This window comes from Lepisosteus oculatus, chromosome 10, assembly GCF_040954835.1.
Source record: "Lepisosteus oculatus isolate fLepOcu1 chromosome 10, fLepOcu1.hap2, whole genome shotgun sequence".
In the NCBI taxonomy this organism is placed as follows: Eukaryota; Metazoa; Chordata; class Actinopteri; order Semionotiformes; family Lepisosteidae; genus Lepisosteus; species Lepisosteus oculatus.
The window spans coordinates 30,363,400-30,377,445 of NC_090705.1; the positions used below are offsets into that span (position 1 = coordinate 30,363,400).

The 14,046-nt window shown below is 34.0% G+C and overlaps 1 protein-coding gene across 8 annotated transcripts in view; it reads right to left on the reverse strand.

Annotated features, from left to right (window-relative positions):
- Positions 1-14,046, reverse strand: part of znf385d (zinc finger protein 385D) — a 279,058-nt gene that overhangs the window by 103,865 nt on the left and 161,147 nt on the right. The window contains exon 1 of one of the 8 annotated variants that reach the window (XM_015357540.2): positions 4,279-4,487. The exons of the other annotated variants lie outside the window; for them this stretch is intronic. Coding sequence (XP_015213026.2) covers positions 4,279-4,300 — 22 coding nt within the window. The 5' untranslated portion in view covers positions 4,301-4,487. Of the gene's footprint in view, positions 1-4,278; positions 4,488-14,046 lie in introns of those variants that run through there. 8 annotated transcript variants of the gene reach the window in all.

The window sequence follows — 14,046 nt, forward strand, 5'->3', positions numbered from 1 at the left end:
TAGGATGTTCTAGGATTGCTAAAAAAAATGTGTTTTATAGTTGGTGGCAAATCACAAGTTATTTGCTCCTTGCAAGAAAGTGGATATTAATTGGTATATATATTGATCAATTTTTATTCTGCTTAACCCCCCCCCCCCAAATAAAAACATGGAAATGAGTAAATAGCTGATCTCCATATATTCAATGGATGCTATATTCCTTTTTAAAGCCAGTCAAATGATAAATATAATCAGTCTTCTGTGTTCCATCAGCTGTGTGGTTAATGATAAGCTGTAGAGGAGGAGAATTTGCTCTGTGCAGCTGGGGAACCACATATCGTACTTCAAAAAAGAGTGATTGACTCTCCAGCTGTTTTTAATCAGGGTTTGGGATTTTGCCATACTTCACAGGCTAAGCCCCTCAATGTGGAGACTGATTTTAAACTCTCTTGACCTTCTGGGGCCATAGGTCATTATCAAGTACCACATCTATTGCCTTCTCATCAGCTGTATTTATACAGTGTTAAAATAACTAGTAGTGAGTTCCTACAGTGCAAAGTAAACAGGACAAGATTCTTAAAACTTTCTGTTTATTGAAAGTTTGCTTCAGTGGGTTCTAAAGATGTCTAAGGCACAAAAGGGTTAGCAATAGCTCGAGTCTCAATGTGGAGTTAAAGAGAAAACTGAGTACTAACAGATGTACAGTACAACTAAAACTTTTCTTTATATCTTGTAGCACCTCAAAAATCTTCAAAAGCACTTTTCACAATACTATAAGATTTAAATAAATTCACAAACCCATAAAAAGCATATACAGTACACAAGATATAACAATCACAAAATGCCATTCTAAAACCTTTTCAAGCTAGATGTAAAAGCGGCGAAAGTGGATTTCTTTTGGTATGGTGTTTCAGGTGTTTGGAGCATGCATATAGTGTAGGCAAAGATAATAATGGGATAATTAATGGCATAATACAACAGTATCAGCTGAACAAGTGTGATCACTTAAGCACGACCTAGTCGGTATTCTAGCTGGCGATGTCCGTACATATTGTAACTTGTAACGTAATTTTAGGAGCTCTTCAAAGTGGGCATTATCAGTCCTTAGAAAAGCAAATGCCTTCAACCAATTTTTCTGGTGCATATACAGACAGTGTAGGTTGTCATGCAAACTATTATTTCAGGGAAATATTATTTCAGTTAATGTATTCATGTTTAGTGTTACTGGTCCTGGTGATGGGATTTCTACCGTAATAAAAATTATAGGTGTGGCCTCTATTTATATAGCCTCCTGGGCATAGTGGCATAAAACAGTACAAGGTGTGTCTTCTGGCGAGAGTCAGATGTCAAGATTTTAAATACTCAGGGGAACTGCTTAATGTTGTGAGTAAAAATATTAAATTATCATGATTCCAATGTGATTACAAGATCAATGAATAGCTTATGGACAAGCCCTATGTTTTAGTCTAAACCAGAACTGTAAAGAAGGAATCTAGCCTACTTCTGCATTTGAGGAATGTATGCTTTTTAACATGTGTTCTTTCTGACTGATATAGTAAAATATGAAAAATGTATTTTACGTATATGAATGAGAGAACATTGTTGTTTTAAAAACGAACATGTTTTTGGGAAACAAATAGGTATTTAGATCTTACATTGTAGGTTTTCAAGTGCCTCTGTGAGAATTGTATTTTGCATTATCAAACAAACCCTCAGTTTCATTTTGTACAATTTTTCAAATTAACAGCATGTACATGCATCTGTTAATTACTGAAGCAGCCAATAAAGAAGGTCTTTGAAAAATGGGAGCTGTAGAATATTAATGCTCAAGGGCCAAGTGTCTCTAGCACACTGTATGCTTTTAGTATTTCAGATATTATCATTTCGGCAGACAATTCAAATATCTTTACTAGAAGAAAAGGTTAAACTCAACTAGATAGATTGAAAATAGCAAAAATCTAGTGCAAATTCATAAAAAATGATTTGATACAAAATCTGGTACAAAATCCAGTCATAATTTGTCCTGTTATAGGAAATATTACTATTACACCATGAAATGAACACAATAAACAGATTGGCCAACTTTTTGCTCATTAATATTAATTAGAAAACTCCAGAGTTTCACAGACAGTTTTGCATGTCATAATGAAGATTATAAGATTTTCAGTACTTTAAAGAAAATAAATGTTTATTTGCATTATTAATTATGAGATAATATATCCAGCACAAGGAACTCAAGATTCGGTTCTTTTCTCACAGCTGCTCACAGGCAACTGTACAGAATGTATTTAAAAAGTGACAAATCCTGCAAATTCATTTAAGAGACAAATCCCACACACCACTATATAAGAGCCATTGAAAATACAATCATAAACAATAAGGCATCCCTGAACATTTTACATTAAATAAAGACAAGAATGAAATCTGAAATAATTGTTAGTGGTTTACTGCTGCTAGCTAAATTCTAAGTTCAAACAAGACTACTGCTCTGAATTTCTCAAGTTTTTGCAGTAGATTACCACATTTCCACAGCTTGCTTTTACTGATAGTCCAATGGCAGTTAATGACTGGTAGCATCTTCTATGTTATTTTAAAATGCATTAAGTCTTCCATTGAAAGTTTATTCTGTGAAAGCATAACTTCAATTTTTGTTCAATTTGATGTGATAACACATTTCAGAAGCAACATTATTTTTTTAATGTTTCCTCCTCACCTCTGTTGAAAAGTAACACATCTCAAAAAGGCAAAGCTTCACTTATCTCATCACATTCAGGTCAAGAGCAGTCATGTGCTCTCAGCCCAACTTGACCCTGTGATTCCGAGAGGCTCCAGGTTGTTGTTAATCTCACCATCACAGACAGCTTTTTGATAATACATGGATGAATAATCTAGAAACATATAATGGTTAACCAATAAACTATAGACTATACAAGACACTACAGAGTTCTTTTATAAGGACATGGTCTGAAACTGTCCAACTTGTTCTCTGAAATTTTAATACCAAACCTCATACACATTTTTTTTAAGAGATGGCAAGATATTCTGCAGGTCCTTATTTTATTCTGCCATTAAAGCAAATATACAGTACAGTATATTATTTCTGTAGGAAAATAAAATGTTCAATTTAATGTCTTTAATGACAGCGTTTCTAAAAAATAATGAGACATAAATACCTGGATACGTTGGTAAAGTGTAAATTTCCAACTTGCAAGTTTTACCATCAGACACCATGTTACTGAAACATTCTGTCTAGTATAGACACAATTTATAGAAACCAAGCGTAACATAAATTAATATGGCTGACATTTTTAGAGCAAGATGAAAAAGAATAACATTTCTAAAAACTGTGGCTTCTAGTGGATTAACTTCCATCGATTCAGAAATTTATAAGGGGGTTAAACTATAAGTCTGAATCCTATTTTTTGAAGGGAACAGCAAACAATTATTTCATCTCTACAACACATTGAATATAATTAAACACCCTGCCAAAATGTATTCAAATATATTTGCTCTTCAACTAATCAAATCGATTAATTAATAGAGTTAAAATCCTACGAGAAACTCAGAGTCAGAAAAGCAAGTGTTATCATGAACTGGGTTCCAGGATGAAATAGCATCATAAAGCAACTTCGTCTCTGTACCATTTAAAGCTCAGATTTTAAATATATACAGTTAAAAGCATATTTAGCAGCTGTGGTCTTTTAAGGTTTCATTATATAGTAACTAGGTTCTCATTATTAATGGTATCATTCACTAATATGTGTTAGTCTCATCTTTTTCATTTTCAGAGTAATATTGCCATACACATCAGTGTACAGTATCAGCATGAATGAACACAGATCTAGAGAATATTCCTAAAACTCTGCTGATAAGTTTCTGCCTTCAACATATATACTGTACATAACCCACTTAGATAAATCATTTATGCAGAAAACATTTCCTTCATTATTAAATCTATTTCTCATCACCTCAATGATGACCATCCTTTTAAATGTCAGAAAGCTTTGGATTTTTAATTACTAAAGCATTATTAGTTGCAACATTATTTTAAAAAAACATTTATGCACCAGTTACACCATAAATGTAAAACATGTATGGTTATTCCTCATTCAATTACTTTAAAACAAATAAAAAGATTCCAAAGGGTTCTTGTACTGTACATGTTAAGAAAATCTTAAACACTGTACAATCACAAGCTAAAACTGTATCTTTCAAATCATATTTTCCTTTAGGTGAAAGCTGAAAATTTCCTCTGCCTTCCTCCCAGGCAAAATAACATCAGTGATGAGTAATACTTACCGAAATACATGCTGTTCTTCATTAATCATAAATAAAAAATCCCACTGTTTTGAGTTTCCACTTCAGCTTCTACATGTGTAGACATGTAGAATAGGGAAGTTTCATTCTACATGCTCACTTACGTTCCCTTCAGGATTCAGTTTGATCATTACAGCTCTACGGCCAGGTTGCCTCTATGCTGTCTTATCCCCAACACAGTCTCTGCCTGATTATCATGTACACTGGCAGCATACTGTGCTTTTGCTCTTACTGAAATCTGACTCCTCCTTATGATGTTCTTGTTGTGCTTGTGACATCAGTAGTGCCAGAACAAGATTTGTTCTAACAGTCTGCTTCTCAAGTGTTCTGTTTGAGCCTCCATTAGAATTGCTTCACTCGTATTTAAATGATAAGGGTGGCTTAGTGTGCTTTGCACATCTGTGTCCTAACAATTTACTTATAGCAATGCTTAGATAACAATAATGTACAGCAAAGAAAAACTAATCTCTTCTTATAAATCCCTAAATACGTAATTTGTCCTGTTGAGTTTGATACAGTAAATACATACCAATGCTTTTGAAGGTCAACTTGTATTGGTTGCAATGAAACAATATTATATTTATTGATTACTAATAATGAATTTTGTAAATCAAAGTGTATTGATCAATGTGTATTTAAATTATGAAAAGTTAACTATTTTAATTGTTAGAAATTTCAACATCATTCTCATGAAAATCATTCTATAAAAATTATCCTGATATGGTAGACGCTTTGCCTTCAGCAGCTGTTTTCAATTCATTTTGAATTCACCCATCCCTCCTATCCTGTCCCCAGAGCCTACATTAAGTAAATAAGTTTATTCCATATCTAAAAGAAGCAAATCTCCAATTTTGTCTTGGCTCAGTTCCACAAACTAAACCCATTGCATGTGTTTTTTAACCTTGACTCAGAAGTGTCAGTTCTGGAAAAGTGCATTATTTGTCACAATGAATACCATTTAACTGAGCTGGTACCCAGAGGAACTCTGCAGTGCCACACGTGAATACAACAGGAGGAACTTAATTAATCTTGCTGTCACTTCAACGACGCTTTCCATTAGTTATGGTACTATCTGATCAACCGGCTTTGTCTGTATTTGGAAAACGTTTTAACTGCTTTCTGGAAAGTCTTGCTCATGCTTTGAAGGAAAACAAGCCTTCACATTTGATATTAGGAACCTAAAATAAACTCACCTACAGATTTTCATTATTGCTTTGTTAAAAGAAACACCCTACTTTTGTCAAAGATATAATACCTCCAAATAAAATAGTCTTTCACGGGATAATAAAAATGTTAACCCCATAAAACATGTTTATCAAGGTCAGATGAGAAAAAAAAAAACTTGTCTACTGTTCCAGAGAGGTGTTTTGTTTTTATGCTGGAGAAAAATAATTCCTTGAAATTTCAAATATTCTTGGTTAAACGTTTCTAATTTTGTAATGAAATATCCTAAAGATTATGAATAATACAGTCCTTGTGATTTTGAAAACAACCACTGCACAATAGTGAAAGCATAGAGCACTTAACAGAAGCAAAAAAAGCAGCGAAAAAAATTACAAAATTGTACATTAACATTTATAGTAATAGTTTCTAAGAGTGTTTAAAAGTATCCACAACCAAGTAGGGTCTTGCCAAATTCAAGAACAACACAAGAAAAGGCATTCAGCGCCCTACATGTAACAAGAAAAACTTTAAAGTCCACTTTAAATTTCCATCATAGATTGGATTAAAATAAAATAAAAATATGCAACATTTATTAGCAATACTTTACATACTATGACAAAAATTGTTATAAAAAGATAAATATATAGTATCTTAATAACGTTCTAGATGTATCACACTAATTACCTATATGAGCTGCAAGCCACATTGAATACAATCTGACATGAAATGAACAATAGTCTAATTAACTATTTTTTATTTAAGGAGGCATTGTAAACAGAATGCCACTACCATAATCACAAATGCCAATCAAGGTGATCTTATATATTCTTACTTATTGTGCTTAATACAATTTGTACTGTGGCTCTGCAGCAGCCAGGGTAGAGGCAGAATGTTTTTTGTCACTTCAGGACACCTGAAGGTTGTTGCTTGAAGCTGCAACTGTGCCATTTTACAACCTGTACAATACCATTTAGTTGCATTTGTTCAGATGCACCAGGATGATCAAATCAAAGATTTGTAACAATTTGGATTTAATGTTACTCAACTTCTTTATTCCACACACAAATTTCTATTTTTAGAAAATAAAACTTTTTTTGGGAATTCTGTTACTTACAACTGTTTAACAACTAAAATTCACAATTAGAACGAAACACGTCTGTAAAAGTGTCATGCTACAACATCCATCCATTTTCTAACCACTTCTTAGTGGTTAGAAGTGGAGCCTATCCTGGCAAGCAATGGGCACAAGGCAGGGTGCACCCTGGATGGGACTCCAGTCCACTGCAGTGGAGACATTTACTGTAGGCACAAACACAGACACACACAACAGTACTTACACCTAGGGTCAATTTTCCCAGAAGCCAATTTCTCTCAATTTGACACTGCATGCCTTAGTAAATTGGAATTGCATATAAAACCCTCTCTACTAGATCCCATTCCTTCTGTTTTATTTCAATCCTGTTTGCCAGTCCTCTGCCCTGTTGGCTTCTACATAATAAATAGAGCACTGAAGTGGTACCAATGGCCTTTAAAACAGCTTCAGTAATGCTTGTGCCTAAAACATACCTCTGGACTACCTTAATAGTTTTTGTCTTATATCAAACTTGTGCTGCTACAGTACAATTTAACAATCAGTTCATTGCAAATAACCTCTTCAAACCCATCTAATCTTGTTTCATACAATTACACAACACAGAAACTGCCCTTGTTAAAAACACTAACAATCTTCTTACATTGTTAGAGCCAGCGATTCTAGTTCTCAATCTATCCTAATTCTCCTTGACCTAAGTGCTATTTTTGACACTGTTAATCATGAGATTGTTATGAGACTGTGTTTGGAACTCTTAAAAATGTTACTGATAACTGACACTTTGTTTCTTTGGGGTTTTCTAGTTCTGAAGTTGAGTTTAAGTCTGGTGTTCACCAAGGCTCGATATTGGGCCCCCTTGCTATTCAGCATTTACATGTTCCCACTTGGTCGGATATTGAGATTACATGCTCTGAATTATCTTTGTTGATGATACTCAAATCTCTGACTGACTGCTAAACCTGACACTGAAGTAGCTGTCTCCTCACTATTTGGGTTTCTGATATAAAAACCTTGATGACTCAAAATGTATTTCGCCTAAATGGAGGATTTACATGGCTTGCAACAACAGTACCTATCTGACTTATCTGTCTACACCCCACGTGTATGATCTTGGTCTTCTATACAGTAGGTCCCCCAAGATCGTTTACTTTCCACTGGTGACAAGGCCTTCTCTTGCTACTTGCTACTACTTAAATTTCTTTTCAGAAAGGCTATTTAATTAGTGTGAGCATCTACTCCATTTTCTAATGACCATGTATTTTCTGCTGCACCTCTTTCTGCTTTTCTCTTTCTTATATGCTTATTTTGTAATTTTCTATTCTCATAAATGTTTACACCTACCGTAAAGATGTTTTGATATGCTATTTTAAAATAATAATAATAATAATAATAATAATAATAATAATAATAATAATTATTATTATTATTATTATTATTGTTGTTGTTGTTATTCTTCTTCTTCTTCTTCTTCTTCTTCTTATTATTATTATTATTATTATTATTATTATTATTATGATCATCAGCATCATCTTACCAGTATGTTTTTGGTATGTGGAAGGAAATCAGAGGACCTGGAGGAGGATTGTAAAGAGTACAATCTCCAACCGGATACCACCCCAAGTTCAGAATTGAACCCAGGGCCCAGTAATGCAAAACAGCAATGCCACCGTGCCACCTACTCTACAACAAGCTTCCTTACAGATAAAACTGTCTATGCCTTTATGATTTTAAAATATCAAAAACTTCCTGTCCTCTAGGCCACAATATAAAGGAAAATGCAGTATTCAGAAGCAAATAGGTCTTAATTGGAAAAAATAGATTGAACTTGGTTTGTCAAGGTGTCCGCTATGAAATCTTACAATATGCTGCTCAGATTCTAATGTTCCACCTTTTGTGGACATTCAGAGATCTCTTCTGTTGGCATTAATGGTATGATACCCTAGATGTTTCTTCAGGTGGGGTGGAGGGGTAACTTGTATTTTTCTCTGTGCCTAAATCTGTATCCTGAGCTAATCTGTGATGCACTGACAATTTGGTAATTTGTCTCCAGAAAGTATGTGTTATCTTTGCTTACTCTGATTTAGTTTGTCTTCCTCACTGCTTAAATAAACACTTTAGGTTTCAATTTTACTTGTGTGAGTGCTGGCTGTACCCTCTTACTGATACTTGCATCAGTCTGTGATCGTCTGGGTCTACTACCTCCAAAGCTTCTTTCTAACTTTTTATACTACCTCTGGATACCTGGACTCAATACTGGCATTACCATATGCAACAGTTGACTTCCCCAACAGCTTTGTGATAACACCAGTATTGTCTTGATTAGAGAGACAATGTGATCCATCTTACAACTGTTCTCCCCATTTACTATGCTGTTTTGTACCAACAGTAAGAAGTGGGATAATTATTTGTCTTCTCCTTCACTACTGCACTGTGTAGCAGAAGGCCTAGGCAGGCTAAGTGCCTGAGGGGGTAATATTGCTGCAGTCCTTATGACTGATCAATCAGAAATTATACAGTACAATATGCTGTACAAGTACATAAAAATAAAACACTTTCTATAAACTGCAAATTAATGAAGTTGCTTTTTCATTGAAAAAAATTGAATACTTTAGTATATAACTTAAATTTACATCTGGACAGCAGGACCATTGAACTTTATATTTGCAAAAAATGTATTACATTTTTCTACCATTTCTTAAACTGCTTTGTAAGTGGCACTGCAGGAGCAGAATCAGAGAGGATTATCAGACTCCACAGATGAAAGCATTATCTTTACCGTAGATATATCTGTTAGTGCAGTACCTTAGGAGAACAACCTTATGTTTCTCTTAAATCCTACTGGAGAAAATGTTATTTCAATACACTGGACTCCTTGATTACCAATATGCTCAATCCTCTCAATAAAATTTGATGTGGGCCGATTATGAAGACCGGCAGAGAATGATGAATACTGCTGATTATCTTCTGAATATCTTTTCCATAAATAATGCATACATCTGATTACAATGATAATCTTAGAAGAAAGGATACAACAGTTGTTTGATTATTTATTATTATATCCAAACAGTATTATCCCATGAGCTATAGTAGACATCTCCTAGAATATAAAAGCCACTAAAAGAAAGCTTCATATTTTGTGAATATTATTGGATTTTCTTTTAATAATTAACTGATTCTGTTCTACCTGACCAAGCCATCAGTAAATGTATTTTATGAGCCTCACATTTTATGTATCTGTTTCCTTTATCTTTTGTGTTTAACTTTTCAAAAGCATATTTTAAACATACAGGATCTGTTGAAAATCTATTCTGTTTTCATTCCTCTGTATAGTTTACTCAAAATAATGATTTTGGATGATTTATTATATTTGGTTATATAAAGCAAGTAGGCATTTGGGAATGTGACACATTCCTCAGTGCTTTGTTTCAGCTGAGCTGCAGATGTTCACCATTAATTTAAAGAAGTCTACATTTAAAAAAAATATATAGATTAGCTAGAAATTCTTAGAAAAACACCAAAACCTAGAAATGCAAATCATTGATAAACAATCGATAATTAAAATTAGACCAAAAAAGTGCAGTTCTTATCAATATACTGTACAAGAGAAAGGTTTTCACATGTAAAGGTATCACCTTGGCCAAGTTGAATCACCATATATTACCTTTACACCTCAAATATGTAGCTCCAAACCTTCTTGTCCTATTCCAAGATTTATTGTATTTATTATATTTGTACACATGAACATTTGACTAAATAAAAAATATCTTGAGAAACTATTAAAGCTTATTGCTTAAGAAGCTGAATTGAAAACTATCAGTGTAGCACAAATGCCATTTCAAAGAAAACTGTTTTGAATGTCATTTTTATAATTTAGCAGAATAAAGTGTACACATATATTTTGCAGGAAAATGACCGAAATGTCTTTATTCAAGTGTGCAATATGAATGACCTATTACCACCTACACTGCTATGAACATTATCATCAGGGGGATGGCAGTAAAAAATGCAGAACAATATTTTACAAAAACATGGCTGAGGTGTCTTTATTCAAGTATGCAATACAAATGACCTACAATAACTACACTGCAATGAGCATTGTCATCAGAGGGATGGAAGTAAATACACTGTACAGAACAATGGAAAATAGAACATGTGATGAGACTCTTCTTTTGGCAAATTTAAAATGGAAATAAAAGCTTTTAATTTCTATTTATTTCAATCTAGCCATAACAATATATATTTATTATTTAAATATATCTGTTGACTCAGAATGTTGTTAACCGGCTTTGCAGATGTAAGACATTCATGAAACACTATTTAAAAGCCACCCCTTCTAGGTTGAGAAAAAAAATATATATGCGTGTTACTATCATAACTATTTGTAGAAGACTTATTAAATTAGAACTTTATTTCATGCTGTGTTTTTAGATCCATTCTTGCAGCATTAGTATTTGTACTTGATAAATTTCAGAAACCGATGAAGGCTGGTTCAAGTCAGTACTGGATGGAAGACTTCATGTAAAATATGCTTATACTGAACCTTTTCTCAAAAGCTTGTCTTCTTAATATATGTAATTTATTTGCTCTGATGTGCAAAATGTTGACTTTGTACTGTATGTAGGATATATAAAATAAAGTATACTGTACATGTTTTTATTAATTTAATCCAAATATAATCAATTAACATAGTGGTATTGATAACAAAAAACATGGTGAATATGAAAGCAATTGCCAAATTGCAAAACAGCCAATTAGTCGTTTACGTTGGTCATATCAGGATCGATGCCAGTTACAAGAAACAAATGGGGTAAATTTGATTGTGTTCACTTATAATTGTGCCTCGCTGCTTGCAAAGCAGTTTCTGTAATGTTTTTTTTACAATAAACAGACCTTGAAATTGAAATCATGTCTCATAATTCCACAATTAATGTTTTGTAAGTGTTATTAAAAAAACCTTAAAGGTCTTTTTGCAAAGAAGTCTTAACAAATTTGTATATTAAGGGCACACGTATCGCATTCAAATACTCCAGTTTTTGCATTAATTTTTAATGGCTGAATAACTTGGTTAAAAGAGAACTATCCATTCATTTTTCATTTATTTTGTGCTATTTCATGTTAAGAAGTGATGAAATTCCTGTTGGCCAATGTACATTAAGACTTGCAACCCTGAATGTTCTTAACTATAACTAACTAGCTAGCCTTCCATTCAGGTGTAAAGTAGGTGCCTAGTTTGGGAAAATCCATTTACAATCATATGGCAAAATATTTATTTTTGAATTACTTGATAATGATAATGGAGAATTCTAATCTGCATTTTAGTAGTACTGCATTATCACAGACCTTGGATAACAAAATGTGATTAGTAAGGCATTCACATAAATATATTTATATTGCATGCATGAATATTTTTTTTTAAACTGCTACATATAAACACCTTTAGAATCAGTGCTTACAGGCTGCAACTATCAGATAGCTAATTGCAAAAACCATATTGTTTGACCAAACAGAGACCACTAGCCATGAAAATGTGTTTTATGGCTTGTAACGCTATTCATGGCAAGTACTTAATTGTGAAAGCTAGGGAACATTCAGTAACAGGTATAATTACTAGCTCTTTTACATTTATTTGTTAATGAATTTAGTGCATATTAAAACAGCTTTATTAAAGAGTAAATTTTATTTTATGAGAACTATAAAAGCAGATTCTGTAGCATGTAGTATCTCCACAGTGTCTTTGTTATAATGTGTCACAACATTAAAATGGTCGACTAAGAAAATAACATTTGCATATGCAGCATGAATCTTTCTCCTTAGAATCATTACAAATATCCAATAAAAAATAATACTTGTAATAATAAGGCAAAGTTGGACTTTTTAAAATCATTTTTAATAACATGTTTAATTGTCCGGAAAGTTGAGTAGCACAATAGTATTGAACGTAACACAACTGGCTCCTTAAGACATGATTAAATAAGATGGATTATTTGACTAATGAGACTATTCTGTATATTTTTAAGACACTATTTTTAATGCAGAAATTGTGGTGCACACATCTGAACAAGTAATTAATTTGTACAAGATAAAACCCAACCTGTCAAAATCTGGAGAAAAGAGCTTTTTGTAGTAACATATAGTAATCTTCTTATACGAAAATCTGAAAACACAACATTAAATTGTGCTTGCTGCCTCTGCATAAATGTTTATTTATACATCTTGTTTGTGTGCAGATCACTATGTGTAACTAAGACATTTTAACAGGATTAAAAGAATGTCCTTCAAAGAGAAGTTAAACAGACGCACTACAAGGGGACATGATTCAAGTGTTAATAGTACAATAATAGTAAAATACTGTATACTGTATGATGGAATGCTTTGCAGGGCTGGGGCCCGGGGTTCAGTTCCTTTGGTGCTATCTGCATGGAGTTTTTAATGTTCTCCCTGTTCCCTGCTGCTCATGTGGGTTTCCTCCATTGCTCCAGTTTCTTCCCACAGTCCAAAGACTTGCTGGTAGGTTAATTGGTTTCTGTAAAATCGGCCCTGGTGTGAGTGTACGTGTGTCTGTTTGTGCCTGGCTGCCCCGTGATGGACTGGACTCCCATCTAGGCTGTATCTTGCCATATGCCTGTTGTTTGCTGGGATAGGCTTTGGCTCCACTGCCTTATAGTAATCAGGAGGCTTAAAAAAACAGTTGGAAAGAAAGGGATTTAATCTGTGTTTGGGCTCCAACAGAGAGAGAGAGGAAATGAGAAATCTATAGTCAGGAGTTTTTACTCTAAACAAATTCGGCTGGTTAAAAAGTCTATGGGACTCTGCGAGCTGGTATGGTTGACAAAGTCAAAGAGAATGCTAATGCTAGACTGAGGTGCATAGCAGGCCCTACAAAGTGGACCTGTGTACACTTTCCACAACACATTTATTGTTCTGGTTGTATTCTTTGTTTGTAAATGTACCGTCTACATTGTGTGGTGTTGCCTGTTGTACTGTGCTGTCTGCTGTACTGTGTATGTCCCACGAGATCTGCATGAATAAGAATTTCAATGTACACATACATAAGGCAATAAACTCCTCTACGCTCTACTCTATAATGAGGATGCATAGGTAACCAATTTTTCTGGCCCAATTGGACATACATTGTTGTGGAACAAGGTTGGTTTGGTGGAGATTCCACATGTGGAAAACAGCAAAAATGATTGGCTCTTTGGGTGATTGGCCACTCCCCTGGATGAATAATCTGGTGTATATCAGCAGCTAGGAGGAAAAGGGCAATTAGTCTTTGATCTGGAAAAGCGTGAGCTCTCAGGAGAACATAATGGTTTCCCTGGGCAACCTGGGAAGCTGAAGGAATGCCATCATAACCCAAACATGTAGGTGTTAAGGTGTCACACCGACCATGAGCTGCGTTTCATGGCTCAGGCATTGGCATTCACCACCTTCTTAAGAGAAACAGACAGACAGGTGGTCTCAGGGAGAGAGAAAGAGAACTGCAAATTGGGTGA